Source organism: Lampetra planeri, chromosome 27 (assembly GCF_965212315.1).
Source record: "Lampetra planeri chromosome 27, kcLamPlan1.2.h2, whole genome shotgun sequence".
Taxonomy (NCBI): Eukaryota; Metazoa; Chordata; class Hyperoartia; order Petromyzontiformes; family Petromyzontidae; genus Lampetra; species Lampetra planeri.
This window is the reverse complement of record NC_136133.1, coordinates 894,420-911,422: the sequence shown is the minus strand read 5'-3', so window position 1 is coordinate 911,422 and position 17,003 is coordinate 894,420. Positions and strand designations below refer to the sequence as shown.

At 49.0% G+C, this 17,003-nt stretch overlaps 1 protein-coding gene across 1 annotated transcript in view; it reads left to right on the top strand.

Annotated features, from left to right (window-relative positions):
- The first annotated feature begins 7,135 nt into the window (after window positions 1-7,135).
- The window catches only part of LOC144727888 (uncharacterized), a 66,655-nt gene continuing 56,787 nt past the window's right edge, over window positions 7,136-17,003 (top strand). Inside the window, exons 1-4 of the mRNA XM_078607025.1 lie at window positions 7,136-7,370; window positions 13,411-13,542; window positions 14,536-14,553; window positions 16,081-16,119. Coding sequence (XP_078463151.1) covers window positions 7,304-7,370; window positions 13,411-13,542; window positions 14,536-14,553; window positions 16,081-16,119 — 256 coding nt within the window. The 5' untranslated portion in view covers window positions 7,136-7,303. The remainder of the gene's footprint in view (window positions 7,371-13,410; window positions 13,543-14,535; window positions 14,554-16,080; window positions 16,120-17,003) is intronic.

Below are 17,003 nucleotides of genomic sequence, written 5' to 3'. Positions count from 1 at the left end.
CGCCCCGCACGCTGCGATTCTCGAACTCGCAACTCGCCCCGGTGAGCGACGCCGGGGGCTCGCGGACGATGGACACACTCGGCGAGGGCATCGGATCGGATCGATCGAATGATCGATCGCATTTCCCACGTCACGCCAGCAGCTGTCAAATGACGCCAGTGCATTTCCTTAGAGCCGCTGAACAGACGAGAACGTTGAAGCAATAAGAATAGTCTTGAATCGAGATTTGAAGTTTTCGTGACTGCAGGGATCCATACTATTTGGTTCTTTCGGTAAAGTCACGTAGGTATAAAATAAAATATTACGTAATAAAGCCAAAGACGTGGATAACGCCTACGTGACTTTACCGACAGAACCAAAGAGTAAGAATCGTCTGTTCACCCTCTCCAGCAACCAAACAGTCGGTGTAAAGGTGTTCATTCACCAAGCAGATACCTAGCGCAAGCCATCACGTCTGCATTAACCACACGTGGTTGTGGCAAAAGATGCAAACAAACATGCGCTGATAAATATACGCCTTGTCTTTGAAAGCTGACTGAACACGTGTGTTCGCATGTGCATAACTCCAGTGGCTTCCTCGTATCGGAAGGAACAGGCGTTCCAGACGGCCGCAGAAGCGCATCAGAAAGTGCGCGGCGATGCCGTGACCGCCGTCTTTGTGCGATGGCTTAGTAGCCAGAAGCCGTCGCCGCTGCTGTGAGGATGGGGCATGGTGACGCGTTTCAGCAGCCCTGCAGCACGCCGCTGCCCCACACACTGCTGCCCCACACACCTAAACGTGGCTATGCGGTCGGACATGGTACGACATTGTGTGCGTAGCTACATATGTGTAGGGGTGTTAGAGAGAGAGCCGTTATGCATGGCAGCTTATGGGAAACAAACACAGTGGGCGGGGCTACGTGAGTGCACGGGGGGGGGTGCTCTCAACGACGTCCGCACCAGGCAGCCCGGGGCCCCACCCCTCAGCGGGGGGTTGAGTATAAAGGGGGATGTTTCAGAGGGCTCGGGGCAGAATGTTAAAGCTAAACGAGTGAAGACCGAAGATCGTCTAGCTAGAGCCCTGGACTCCCCTGGGACGCCGCCCTTGTCAGGGCCGCGCAGGACCGAGCCAGCGGCGTGGTCCCGAGAACCAGAGCCAGGACTCTGGGACTCCGGGTACCGTAGCCCGACTTACCAGTGTCGGGCCAGACAGCCTCCCCTAGCCCGTTAGTGGAGGACTAGGAGGTAGGTCAGAGATAGCTAGCAGTGTATTCCCAGCTAGCCGGGTGAGGGGGCCGATACCCCCTCCAGTATTGTATGTCCGCGGTTGTGACAACTGTTGCGGAATAAATACGTGTGCCTCAACCCCGGGTGTCCAAGAGTCCTCAACGGTATTACATATGCACTTTCAAGGGCCCCGCGCTAAATGCTTTCAAGCTATCAATTCCGTTTCGATTTAAAGCTTTCGTGACTGCAGGGATTCATCTTCTTGGTTCTTTCGGTAAAGTCACGTAGAAGGGAAATAATAAAATTAAAAAAAACATAAAATACAATTCTCACGACGTTTCGGCCTCAACGCAAGCAGCCGTCCTCAGGTGAAGTATTTCCCTTCTACGTGACTTTACCGAAACTATCAATTCCGGTTCAGTGATTCTGCACTTGCTCTATTACTATAGTACTATACCACCTTCAACTTTTACGAACGACTGGGTGTTTAAGGTTAGCGATTTGTCGTATTATTTGGCTGTATAGCAAATGAAAAACATTCAATTACTTTACTATGCAAGTAAAAAAAAAAATGTGTGTTTAAATATATATTTATTTCCTTTAGGGCCCCTTTAAAACATATGCTATGTCAGGTCCCGCACTAGCTTAATCCGGCACTGCTACCTGGTGTTGTTGAGCCGGCTGAACACAAACTGGCGGCGGAGGACGGAGCAAAGCCGGCGGAATCTGCCGCTGATCTCGTTCAGCCAACCCCAAGGCACCACCCCGGGGGTCTGTCCCGTGATCTCCTGCCAGCAGCGTCGCCTTCGACACTTTTCACGTGATAGCCTCGAAGCGCACCTAGCCTGGCACGGGCGCCGTGCTGACGTCACCGCCACAGTGGCAAACGGCAGCGGTTGTTGTTGTCGTCATAGGATACTTAAGGCGTTGACATAGACCGTGGTCTCCGGCAGTAGTTCTCAGAGTGTTGTTCCACGCACCACCACGTGGCCCGCGACGATCGTTCACGTGGGCCGAGGGACTGTGACGCACAACGCCGCTTGATCCGCGACAATCACGAACAACGTCTTCCATGCCTTTTGTTTCGGATATTAATAAACACAGTATTTAACTTATGATGTTTAATTCGTGAAGTTAGGTAACAGCTAAACCAACGTAGCCCTAAGAGTTAAATGCCCCACCTTAGAAAAAAACGTACAGCTGCGTTTTAACAAAAAGCGATGTTTGTTATGTTGCGATGTTATGCATCACTTCGTACGAGTGGTGTTTAGAGTGAGAGGTTAATGAGTTGTGTCACCAGGGGTGCGGGGGGGGGGGGTCATCCGTGGAAATGTTTACATCGGCTGAGTGGTCTGCGGGCCTAACAAGTTTGAGAAACACTGCACCTCAACTTTGTTTTATTTGACCAGTGTCAGGCCCCACAGAGCTATGTAGCTCGCTTTCAGAAGCGACTTGGCCACAAGTGATAGCTCAACGAAGTGGTTCATCATCATCACCGGTGTGGAAATGTTTAGCAGCAGCCAAATACTCCACGTGACCATGGGGATGATGATGAGAGAGACACGCAAACTCCAAATACAGCAGCAGGCGTCAGGGTCGGTTTCGAACCCACGACCTCCTGCATACCAAGCGAGGTAGTTAACATCCCAAAGCCACCGTGATGATGATGAGAGAGAGACACGCAAACTCCAAATATACAGCAGCAGGCGTTAGGGTCGGAATCGAACCCCCGACCTCCTGTACACCAGGCGAGGTAGTTAACATATCCTAGCCACCGCGGCGCCCCACTGCTCTAGAGGGATGACACGGTCAGTGCACCGTCTTCCTCGTGTTTCAAACGTTGCACGCACGAGGCGATGCGCGTGGCATTCAAACGAAGGCGAGAAGAATCCCGTTCGGCTGGAAAGGGAAAAGATGTGCTCACACGCACGTTCAGTATCATCATCATCATCGTCGATTGTGACAGACGGATTGCCTCCAGCGTCACTACGCAGTAGGCATTCGTGTAGGGCAGGAGTGTCCAAACTTTTTGCAAAGAGGGCCACATTTGATAAAGTGAAGATGCCCGGGGGGGCAATAGTTCCTTTTGACATTGTTTTAACCACAAAAGTTACGTGGAAATACACACTGTTATAAAACAATTTTCATTGTCACAATTACCTTTATTTTTGAAATGACAATGTAACCAAATATAAGCCACTCAGGCAGACGGAAACAACTCTAAAAACGCAATTCTGCCTTTCATTCAGTCAGATAACATTGAACAAACTGTATAGAATACCTTACATTTCCATGAGTTTTATGATGTATTTATTCTGACAGAGCTGGCGAGCCATAAATAACACATTATAAGACCGAAGCTGCGGGCCGTATGAAATCTGCCCGCGGGCCGTGATTGGCCCGCGGGCCGGACTTTGGACATGCCTGGTGTAGGGGAACATTGGATTACATTATGTGCATGTTGGAACATTATCTCTGTTACGTAGCTACCTTTGCGGATTTGCATAAACACTTATTATTATTCGTAGTAGTTGTTGTTCTCAGTATCCGTGTACGAGCGCAAAGAGAGGACGCAGACATTTACAGAAAATGTATTTACGTGTCACGCGATGCACATGCTGCCACGAAGATGGGCCATTGGTCGAAACGTCGCTTCTTTAAAACGTATTCATACGCTTCCTCTTGTTGAACTCTCAGTTAATTTAATAAAATGGATTACGATATAATTATGTTTATGTTAAGTGTCTGCTGGTGCTGGACAGCGCCTTGAGATCCTTGATGAATAGCTGCTAGAAACACGCAATTAGTATGCATTCTATTTAGAGCGCAGTGCTGCTGTCGTTGTAGTTGTCTGTGCCAACACAGCAGCGGCGTCACCAACTAGTTTGTTGAACTTGGCAAGAGGCGTCATTCCGCACCGCAGCGGTGGGACGTGCACAATGGCGTTGACAGCCCCCATCGTCCGAGTTTCTCGTGATGGTAACGTACTTACCCGTACGTTGACATTCTTTCGCACCGTACGTAGCTAATCGGAGGTGGCGGTGGAAGGACGACAGTGAAGACGGCGATGGTCGTGATGGCGACTTGCCCCATCCTCCCCACTCCTCTCACCGCACCGCGTGGCTCTGTCCGAATCCCGTCCAGCAACTGTGGAATTACCTCAGACTCGGGGTTTCCCAAACTGCAGCCCTCTCGGCCTCACCACCACCACCGGGCGATTTCTTTCCACGTTTTCATAGTTTACTTCCCCCCCCCTCCCAATTCAAATGCAAACGAAGTCGTTCCACGCTGCACGCGCCCGATGATTGTTGAACACGTCCCACGTGACGCTCTGAGCAATGAACGCCGCCTGCGTCACGTGACACACGTGCACGCTGAGATCTCGATCCGAGTTGGAATCGGCTCTCTATTGACGCAGACAGCGGTAAATTAATTGCAAGGTACAGTCGAATTGGCCACGCTAAATTGTCAACATAGAGTTTGTGTTTGCGTACCGTACCTTAAGTGGATGTATAATCTTCTTGGTTTTTTCGGTAAAGTCACGTAGAAGGGAAGTAATAAAATAATAAAAATAAAACGTAATAAAACAATTCTCACGACGTTTCGGCTACAACGCAAGCAGCCGTCTTCAGGTGAAGAATGAGACACTCATTTTTATGTTTTATTTTTATTATTTTATTACTTCCCTTCTACGTGACTTTACCGAAAAAACCAAGAAGATGAATCCCTGCAGTCACGAAAGCTTTAAAAATGGATGTATAATCTCACGTTGGTAAACCTCAACGAGTAACTGAGCAAAAACAAAACGTGGTTTATAATACTGTTGAATATGTACCCCATTTTCCAAAATTAATATTAAGAATAATTCGGCCAATATTTTGTTTTATAATTGTTTTTTTACCCTTTTATCTGGCAACAAAACTGACACATTTTTTTACAAGGAGTCATGTTTTCATAGACCACAATACCTGCAGTCATAATGCAAACAAACAACATAACTCTGATAATGTATGCACTGTCCTTGAAGTTGATTGGTCCACACCCGAGACAGCTTTCCTTAGAGCCTAGTCTCACATGGTGTTGGACCAAATAATGCCAAAAGGCGCACTGGCAAATGAGGTTCCAATGGTGTAAATGCTTAACCCCGAGCTCTCATACTCTGATGGTGCATTGTCTTTGAGTTGTGCATTGTCTTTGAGCAGGGGTCTGCACCACCGCTACACCGAGCCGCCGAGGTGCGAGTGAAACTGACGGAGATTTCAGTTATCATTCTCGAGCAATAGCGAAGACACCCAACGTCAACCCAACGTCAACCCAACGTCAACCCAGCAACGAACGAGAGCATCGTTCATCGCCAGAGCACCCGGAGCCGGCGAGCGCGCACAGCCGCGTCGTCCATCACCGAGCACAGAGGTGCCAGCCACCAGCGCACGAGCGCACGAACATCGCCGCGCCGCCAGCGCCACAGAGTACAGAGGGTGCCAGTGCCGAGCCCCACCGGGCTCCACCGGGCGACCGAGCCTCTCCAAGGACAGCATCGGGCCGACGCCGCTCATGAATAAATGAACCTTGATCTCGCAGCGAGAGAGAAAGCCGCGGCTCGCTGCAATCCACGCCGAGCCAGAGGGAACTTCTCCGAAGCCGTTCGTATCCCCTCCCCCACACTCACAAATCCACGAAACACGCCGGCGTTACTCACGCAAGAATTTACCAAGGAAACTAACTCACACAATGGAATCAACCCTAGCCAATCATAAGAAGACCAATTATAAAAATATTAATCATCAGCTGGCCGTGAAGGCATCGCGGCTCATCGCGTGATTCGAATAAGTGATTTATAAGTGCCTTAGTTTGTTTTTCTTTCATATCTTTTTAATCGCATATACGACCAATAGATTCGTCGATGCAAACTAAACTCTTGTAATCCTCATCACGAATCCACACGTTTACAGAGAGAGAATATCGTGTCAAACCTGTTCCTTTGCTATAGAATCTCGCTTAAGAATTAATTAAAGCGGTGCCAGAAATACGCTCTCCCACAAAGAACACACGCACGCACTCGCACACCATTGTCTCAAAACATTTCGTTAAAAATGTAATCTTGCCGACGAATCTATTGACGTATGCTTTTGCCTTCGGGACATAATAATTTGCTTATTGCCTTTCGTATGACTATCGTTGCATGCCTGGTTTAAGACTCTACCTGTCGCCGGATATGCTCGTTACGCGGTGGAATTAATGATATGTGCGGTTGAAAAAGAAAAAAAGCATTGATGGTTAAGTGTGCTGCTCACTGAGAGAAATCTCCGCGATGGTACCGTGGATAATTCCGAGCGTGAGAGTTCGCATATTAGAGTGTCATATTTTTGTTTAGAATTAAAATTGCTTAACACAGAAGTGTTTTGAGTGTTTCTTTCCAAGTCCATGCATAACTCTTATTTATAAGAACTGTATAGTGCGTTGAGATATGAATTTGGAGACCTAACATAACATAAGCACACTAAAAGATAATCAATACATGTTTAAGCAAGAATAATTGTTTTATCCCGATTGATAAATACGACACTGGGCAGCGAAGATAAGCCTAATTATCATAACTGTCCACATTAACATAATCGTAAGCATTCGCACACATTAATACGATTATATCCATGATTATCATAATTTATGCATATAATTACATAAACTAGCATAATTTCCAAACTTGCGCATTTTTCCAATCTTCATTTAATTTATATTCTTTTTATAAAAATTTCATAACCCGACATATACAACAATAACACTCAAGACGCACTGCCAAAGTCAAGTTCAGTGTCTCACTTCCCGCTACCACCAGCATGGCCATCCTTATCAAGCCCCCATCATCTACCACGAGACGCGACCTCGACTAAACTCCGCCCTCTAACCCGAACCAACAACGACAAATGCAGCAGCCGAGGCGCGCTGTGAAAAGGAAACCAGCAGCAGCAGCAGGACAGAATTGACTCGTTCGACGCGAGGGCGACAAGACGTCCGCAGAGAGACTGGAGAGACGAGCCTCGCCAAACCCACGGCGCCTCCTCCTCATCCTCCTCATCATCATCCTCCTCCCGTCAGCATGGGACGCCTCTCCCACGCGCTCCTGTTTCTCGGCATCGTCGCGACCCTTTCCCACGCAGCTTGGGGTGAGTTTGTGAACGTCCGTCGCGCCCTCGTTGAGGGCCTTGGTGGCGCACCGCGCGGTGACCTTACGGGCGTCCGGGCGTGTTCGCTGGCCGCCCAACCCCCCTCGTGCGCCGTGCCGGATTTACGGTAATAGGTGCTACTCGTTCACGGCACTTGCCCCACAAAGTTTGTCAAGGCTACACGGGGGATCTGTGTCTTTCGTTTAGTCCAGGGACGTGCCGGACTTGTTTTTGCAGCACGCATTTCACTTGTAACGCACCTTGCACTGCTAATGCTGTCAATAGCCATGACGTTGACCTGCTAATGCTGTCAATAGCCATGACGTTGACCTCGGGCATACATGTTGGCATTATTACCGGAATGAATGCGTCCGGTTATTGTCAGATTTCGCAAGCGAAGTACGCAGCGTTTAAAGCCTGGGGGGGGGGGGATAGCGCTTAGATGTGCGTGTGACCCGCGTGCACAAGCAGGTCAGATTGTCTTTGAAATCGATTGTTTCTATTAACGTTTTGATAAGTGCATTGCCTTTGTACTGTCTGCCTCTTGCCGTTCTCTGGTCTGACACTGGCGGTGAGACAAGGTCACAGAGAAGACTGTCGTCTGGTGTAGGCCAATCAGTTTCAAAGACAATGCGTGCATCGTGATGAGAGCACGTGTGTTCGTGTGTTCTACTTCAAGTGCGTGCATCGCGATGAGAGCAGACTGTGTGCCTTGCAGTCGCTGTCGATTGGTGTTTGAACATCTTTACGCCTCCTCCTGTTTTGTTGCCAGAAAGGGTAAAGCTCTACTCTTTATTTTGTCATCAAATAAAATGCATTGGCCTTATTAACTTCCTCCTCTGCATATCGCGCAGCGCCAGGGCGCCCTCTGCGTGAGTTTCTCGCTGGGGTCGTGGTGGGTGAGTGGGTGCCAGGGTAGACTGCCCGTGTAAGACCTGCTTTTCCCTTTGTGCCACTTCCACAACTGGTTGCATCTTGCTAATGACAACCAGGGAGGTAAAAACCAGTCCTCTCCCGGCAATGAGGAGCACACTTGCTATGTAATTCTGCTCTGTACCTTTAACCGGCACAAACTGAAACCACTTTGTTTTGTTTGATTGATATAGATCAGTCACCTTAACATCCGTGTTCCCCTTTTTACAAGTCAGATCAAATGATAACTCATCTTCGGAATAAAATGTCACAACGGTGATTCGACTGCCCTGTAGAAGAGACACAATCGTATATCCGATGTCAACGGGTTCTCATGTATCGCTGGGAGAACGCGGTCACAGTAACATTGATCACTGTCAAGAATGTTTGTGAGTGTGTAGAAGCTGGCGGACATACACTGCCACCTCCAATTGGCACGGTTGGCTACGTACGGTGCGAAAGAAGTTAAACGTACATCATAACGGCGCTCTCACAACGGCCCGTACACAACACTCGCCGACACCTCTGTGCCCCCATGCACGTAAATAATGACGATTAACAGCGGCGTCTTTTATGACAATGCTATATACTATAGAGCAGTGGTTGCCTTCCTGAAGAACACCGCGTTATGGGAATATCGCGTTATAATAAACAATGTATAATATATGGGGGGCGAAGCACAGTCCGCGATAACGCGTGAGACGCGTACGCAGGCTTAGCAAAGACGGAGGCACGTGGGTAGCATTTAGAAGCATCCAGCAGCATCCCACTGCCTCGTGTGATGACGCTGCGCTGGACGACCGCTTATTCCTACTCGCGCGACGTGGTTATGTTCACTCGATCGCATCTGCGTAAAAATAAAAAATGTGTTTCCTAATATATTCATCGCGTTACATCCAATTCGCGTTATGAAAACACCACGCGGCGTTATAGGAAGGCAGACTGGATAGAGATGTCGGGGAACATAGTTCAAATGTTGATAACCATACTCTTTGGGTCTTTCAGTAACCAACATGAAAATTGCCATGGATATTTTAATAGAGGAGGAAACAAATGTCTATAAGGGAAAAACACAGCCACATACAAATTCAAGAAGTTACCACTTTGTACAGGATTGCAACCTGTTCTCCCTGATATTGCCCATTTTTGTGACACACACACACACACACGTGGATACGGATGAAGTGTTCCTGAACGGATGCTTGCAAAATGCGGAGCTGTCCCACTGTTAAAATATGAAACAAGGGCATACAATAAGCAGCCGTGAGGGATTGCCTTCCTTGTGGAGAGCATCACAACCTCCGCTGTTGTGGACACAGATTAACAACCCAGTGAAAGTGCATTTTTGTCTATATCCGAGTTATATTTTCGAAAGCCCATCTTTAACCACAGCATTCTTGGTTTATTAGGCAGTAGACCCAGCAAATGGCTTCAGAGTTCTGTACAAAAAAAACATCTCTAGTTAATCTATCATATCATGGGATGCAAGTAGGTTTCTAGTTTATTTCTAAACGGGATAGTCTCATCGGTCGAGCACAATGCAGTGGTTCATGCACCTCATTTGTGGTACAGATTCAACGCAGTGTATGATATAAAACAAGAAGAGGTGTTAGGTTCCATATGCCTGTTACATGTATCAGTAACTGTGAGCCTAACATCTACGTGGCTGATGTCGGGCTGATGGGACTCATTGACGTGAAGGTGTCACGCCAAGATGTCACAGCTACATGGGCGGCACTTAGAGCAGAATTCGTTTCAGCGTGGTCAATCCGATGAGGTGACACAAAACGCCGACTTTCCACAGTACAACAGAGCCGTGGCGAGCCTGCCTAGCACGGCTCTGGAGGTGCCAGGGTTGTATTTGCAATCGCAACTCGAGGGACGAGTCCAGACTCGTGGAGATTACGAGAAAGCGACGCTATATTTATGCAAATTTTTCTCTACTCGCTCAATTGGTCCCCCGAGCCAGATTCAGACGACTTGTGAGTTCATCATAGACTGATTATGCTGAAAGCTTAGCCGTAAAATAGCGAATATAAAATCACCTGTACCGTTGGGCCCCAACGGTTGGGGCCTTGCGCTGGCTTGGCTTGGATGTGTCAAAATGTGCAGTAGAGGACAATTTGACCTTTTTGCCAGTATCAAAGTATGCAAAAATAATAATAATAATAGGTTTCGTAACTGCTCACCCCGAGCTATGAATGCTCTAATAGTGACGTTGTCTTTATGGTGTTCGCCTTTTGGCGTTCTCTGGTCTGACACTGTTTGAGCCTAGGCCTTAAAGAAGGCTGTCTCAGGTGTAGACCAATCAGTGTCAAAGACAATGCCCATTCATTACCAGAGCGTGTCTTGTCTGTATGTCCACCACAAGTACCGTGTGTGGTTCATGCAGACACGATTCCTTGCAAAAGGTTTCTATTTGGTGTTTGAAGATCTTAACAACCCCTGTTTTATTGCCAGAAAGGGTAAAAACCGATTCTTCGTTTTTTTTCATACAGAGAAAAATTAGTTCGCCATATTGAGATTTGGCAGCCATCTTGGATTTGCAGACCTTTGTGTCGTCGAGTGACCTCGTGACAATCACGCCTCGTGCTTGCGTCGTCGTTAGACAATAACCCTCGCAGGCCCGCGACGTAAAAACTCCACTCATCAATCACCTTGGAAAGGAGAGGTCAACTTCAGTGGCAGGAGACCTGTGGCGTTGCATTCAAGGCAAGATTTGGAATCCTACAATATATATTTTTGCTGTGTTGCTATTATATATATCTGGTGCAACATAACTTTTTTTAAAATTTCGATATGCATCCAAGCATGCATGCTAACCATCGTTTAGTAATAACTATAATTTTGGTTTCGTTTTAACATGCAGACTCACACACAATCTCTCCCTGACAATTAAACGACACTTGCAATGATGCCCCGCGTCTCTCCACGTGGGCTCATGGTCGTTTAAGTTGTGGAGGCAGCAACGTGCGTGTGTGTGTGCGAGCGTGCGTGCACGCGTGTGCGTGCGTGCGCGCGAACGTGTGCGTGCGTGCGTGCACGCGTGTGCTTGTGTGCGCGCGAACGTGTGCGTGTGTGCGCGTTTGCGCGCGCGCGTGCGTGTGCGCGCGTGTCTGTGCGCGTGTGTGTGTCTGTGCGTGCGCGTGTGTGTGCGCGTGTGTGTCTGTGCGTGCGCGTGTGTGCGCGTGTGTGTGTCTGTGCGCGTGTGTGTGCGCGTGTGTGTGTCTGTGCGTGCGCGTGTGTGTGCGCGTGTGTGTCTGTGCGTGCGCGTGTGTGTGCGTGTGTGTGTGCGAGCGCGTGTGTGCGCGCGTGTGTGCGAGCGGGTGTGTGTGCGTGCGAGCGGGTGTGTGTGCGCGCTATATTTAACAGCGCGAATCGTGTACACTCTGGTCGAGTGTGTGATAACTCGAGTGTGTGTGTGTGATAACCCGAGATATTATCCGGCTCACCTGTCAGCTGTTTACTGGAGAGGACAATGCAATTACCCCCACCCCTCCACCCCCATGCGTTACACAGACACGTGCCACCCCCCCCCCCAGGGGTCACACAGACACGCGCCACCGCGAGAGAACAAACCCGTGGCGCGTTGGGATCGCGAAGTCAGATAGAGGCGGGAGGTTCACTTCCTCCCGTCTCTCACGGTGGTTTGCTATTTGCAACCCCAGTCGCGTGGAATTCACGTGGCCCGTTTGGCAAGATGTTTTAAACATTTTAAATTCACGCCTGTCAAACCCATAGGGCTTAACCCCGTATTGTTGTAGGGGGGAATTGAGTTTTTAGGTCAATAGGGCGTACAGCCGTTTTAATTCGGGCGCAAAGAAATATCACAATTTGTGATTTTTTTTTATGTTTCTCCCTTGTGATGGAACTTTGCAGGATGAACGTTGAGATGTATAAGGGCACGGGGTGACCAATAAGGTCTGCATTGGTCTGTAATAAGGTGGGGCACTGATAGAGCCTACGTGCTAAACTCGCTGATAAGGGGTTGACAGGTATGCAGATGGAACGATATATATAGCCCTACATCATCGGATACAGCGACATTGCATCGTGTGATTCCACAATAATGACTCATCCACCCGTGGATGTAAACATTGCTGCTGGTGCCGCTGAAGTTGTGCCGTTGTTGACAACGACGGCCACATCACCCGGTTCCTCTTTGGTGGCCACTCACCGTGTGCGGCGAAACACCTCCACCATCACTCTTGGCTTGGTGGTGGTTTGTACACGACGTGGTGACCAACTTGAAGCAGGGCTGCCTCACACGATCGCTGTTAAGTGCCCGGTGATCCCACGGAGACAGCAGAAGAGCTCTGCAAAAATCCTGAACCACCAACTCATCACCAGCTATAAACTCCCTCGCCTGGTACACAGGAGGTCGTGGATTCGACCCTGATGCCTGCTGTATATTTGGAGTTTGCGGTGTCTCTCTCTCTCTCTGTAGCCACGTGGATTTTTTTTACTCCGGGTCCTTCGGTGTTTCCCTAAACTTTGAGAATCAACCTCACGCGTTTCGAGTATTCGGCCGCTATAACATTTCCACACGACACCCCTCTTCGTTGGGCTAGCATTTATGGCCAGGTAGCTTCGCAAAAAAGAAAAACCAGAGATATCGTAAACCTCTGTGGGCCTTACCTAGTGAAATACATGTTCTTTTTTAGTAGTGTTGGTTTAGCTTTCTCCGCAGCACGGGAAGGCCACCACCGCCAATGTCGCCGGGCCTGATGGTGGAGGAGGGGACCTCGCCCGGGCTACCAAAGCAGAGCATCACCACAACCACCACCACCACTACCACAACCACCACCACCACTACCACAACCACCACCACTACCACAACCACCACCACCACCACTACCACATCTGCACTTGCAGCCACCGTCTCACACACACACACACCAGCCGCTCGCTCGCTCTGCCACGTGGCGGAACATCCACCAAGGCCGTGCTCGAAGTCTCCCCCCCACTCACCACCACCTCTGTGACCTCCTCCTGCGAAACGGCGTTCCCGTTCCGTCGCAACCCCAGCGCCGATCGCTCCACTTCTACGCACGACGTATCGTGGCGGTGACTTGAAAAAACCCCCCACAAAAGACGCGCCTCCTCTCCGTTTTGTGTTTGCCAACAGCGATCAGCTGCTCGAGCGACCAGTTTCGGTGCAGCGACGGGACCCAGTGCTTCCCGGGGAGCTGGCGATGCGACGTGATCGTGGACTGCGCGGATCGCTCCGATGAACGCGGCTGCGGCGGCAACGCTACGTGTAAGCTCTTCTTGCTGGCGGCATTTAGCCCGGCGTGAAAAACCTCCACGCGGCCGTCGATAGCGACGCCTCACGAAGGGCAGCGTATCGTAGGTGACGTTCCCGGCAATGCCCATTCCTTTCTGCACATCGCATTATGAGCGCGGCATCACGAGCACAGAATGCGCCGTGAAGAAAGGGGTCTGGGTTATTGTCGAGACGTGTCGAGTGCTGTGCTCGCTTTGTCTGTGCCCGTGCACCACCGCCAATGCAGCAGCATCACAAACACGCAGGAGACACCATCACAGCGATGATGATGAAAATACTACACTCTTCCTCCGCTGCTCCTGACGGGGTTGTCTGCTGGGTTGACCACCTGAATGTGGAGTCGTAGTCGTTGCTCTGCCATGTACATCAGCAGCCATACCACAACAACTACAAGCAGCATCACCAAATCATTTGTTTTGTGATTTGATCATCAATATGATTTGACCATGAGCAGAGTTTTTGTTTTTCCACACTGATGCAGTGGCTTGCATCTGGAGGGTTTCTGATGACTGAGTTGGCCACTAAAGGGTCTCGACTTCTTATAATGTGGTCACCCTCTCTCACTTGACTCGAGCTGACGCAACATCAATGTTCAGCGTCTGCACCTCTAGGAATGGCCTCGCCTACACACAGAAACATTCGGCAACCGACTTGCTGATGCTGCATTCGCTCAGAGCACTTTTTTAGAGGAACAAAACACATATATACTGGGCGACGTTTCGAGCAACGGCCCTTGTGCAGGTGCTATTCAGAAAATCCATAACAAATAAATGGAGGAAAATAATTGTATTCTTCCTTCGATTACTGTAAGGTTCACCATGCCCGCATCTAAATTCCAATGTATTTATTCTTAAAAGATTGTTCGGCTTAACACATCGAGAATCTGTTTCACTAAACGGACCAATGTGTATGAAACATAATGCGGATGTTTGTTGTGTTTCTCATGTTCTCCGTCGTGCGGCTCAGTCCCGACATCTTCAATTGGTGAGTGACTTCACGCACCCCGCGACGCGTCACCTGCCCTGTGTGCGCTTAGCCGCACAAGGGAAGCCTCCCCCCACGTCACGCGAGGTCGAATCACTCCGGCCGCGTGCTGACGTCACGCGTGCCATAATGACAGCTCGCGTTCACCGGGCGGTCGGGTGGCTGCTGGAGGGCATTCGTTGTAACAAATTCGCGCGGTGCTCCTTTGAAAATAAAAACAAACCAGGGACCCCCAGCGGGTCCACGCATGCTGGTGACGGCGTCACGCAGCGGCGGCCTGCACGCAGCCGCCAGTCGGCCCACATCGGCAAATTTGCCTCGCCAGGTAGTCCCCCGCCTCTCTCGTGGTCTCAGGCTCCTTGGGAGGTGGCATCACTTCGCCTGCGGTGGCCGCTTCCATTCAATTTGAGAGACTTCGGCAGCCCTATCGGGAGGGAAGTCAATCGCCAACATCGTCCCACGATTTTTTTCAACGCTTCACAGACAGGCTGTACTGCACATCTGTGAAAGAGCTTTATAGCTCATCGGATTCCTCCAGTATGTATATACATTTTCTGATTCTGCTCAGCAAATCTACGGATTTGATATTGGGAATTATAGATCCGATCACAATTCTTCCCCTGATGAACCAACTGTGATCACGGGCCGCTTAGGAGTTTCTCAGCAAGCAACTTACCCGCAAACAAAGACAAAGATCCCCCGTGTAGACTTCACGGACTGTTGGGGCAAGTGCTGTTATCAGGCACACTATATGACGCTCACACTCTCATGCAGACACATTTGCTCACCGCCCCGTGCCCGTCTGTTGATCATTCCTGAACAAAAGTGTCGTGGCAATTGCATCACCACTCCCTCTACCGCGTGGAAGGTGATGCTGTCGCATTACGCCGGGACATCTTATGGATAAACCCTCAACTAATTTCAGATGTTTGTTTTCCAGGCCGATTTTTCAGATAATATCTAAAAACACATCCCGTATAAATGTAATGTTGTATTGAAGACAGTCATAGGCAGCAGGAGAAAGGGAAGGTCTTGAGTCTGGACTTGAATGAAGGCAGGGGGTTGAGAGTAGAATCAACGTCATGCGTTTAGAGTATTTGGCTGCTATACATTGACACATGATAAGCCACTTCGTTGAGTTATCATTTGTGGCCAGGTCGCTTCGGAAAAAAAGAGCATTGTAGCTCAGTGGGCCTTACCTGGTAAACAAAAAAAGCTTTAGTTTAGCATGGATGGTTGAGGGTAATGGAGTCACAAACCCAGGCACAACATGATAGAAGGAGCGACCTCCTGTAGAGTCGAGGTTGACTGGGAGTTTCGATATAGGAGGATGCCTTGGTTGCTGGAATGGAAAGCATGTCGAACTTCTTTCGTACGTATCCAACCGTGCTCATCGGAGGTGCGGAGGGGATTAAAGTGAGATGAAAGGACAGAGTAGGGGTAGCAGGGGATGAGTCAGTGGGGGACCAGGATTGCCATGACCAACAACATCTTATACTTGCCGTTCTACTTATTTTATGTCTACAGCGTCATCATCTCCACCTTATCTTCCAACCGCGTCTGTTGGTAAGTGCCCTCTATTCTGCTCACGTATGCAACACCTCAGTGTCATTGCGTGTAACTTGCATTCAAGCGATCCTGTAATCCCCATGTCACTCATGTCAAGGTGATTGCTCGTTATAAGGAATGGCTTTGCTACCCTTCACTCATTGCAAATAGTCACGTGATAAACTTTCACGCCATGAATGGGTTTTTTTCTCCCTTCTTCTGGACAGTTTTGTGATTATATAAATCACAGAGAACCTTTCAAATATACCAAGCATGCATAACTGCGCGTTGCATATTGAAAGTCGTGGGGGCTCAACAGTGCCGGATTAAGCTAGCGCGGGGCCTGTAGCATATGTAATAAAGGGGCCCTAAATAAAATAAAAAAAACACATCAATATTAAAACACACATTTTTAGCTCGCATAGTAAAGTCATTGTATTTTTCCATTTGCTATACAGCCAGATAATACGACAAATCGCTAACCTTAAATACCCAGTCGTTCGTAAAGCTGAAGGCGGTTTAGTACTAAAGTAATCGAGCAAGTGCAAAATCACTGAACCGGAATTGATATCGGAATTAAATCGCAATTGATAGCTTGAAAGCATTTAGCGCGGGGCCCTTGAAAGTGCGGGGCCCGTAGCTATACATATGTAGTAGCTAAATCTTGACTTGAAGCTTTCGTGACTGCAGGAATCCATACTCTTTGGTTCTTTCGGTAAAGTCACGTAGGTATACCGACGTGACTTTACCGAAAGAACCAAAGAGTGTATGTAGTAGTAGCTACTTTTGCTACTAGGATCATCCGGCACTGGGGCTCCAACGGACAAACGCCACGAGCCAATGGGTCATCATCCCCAGCACGCGCACATCCCCGAAAGTCCCAAAACGCATTCTCATCGGCC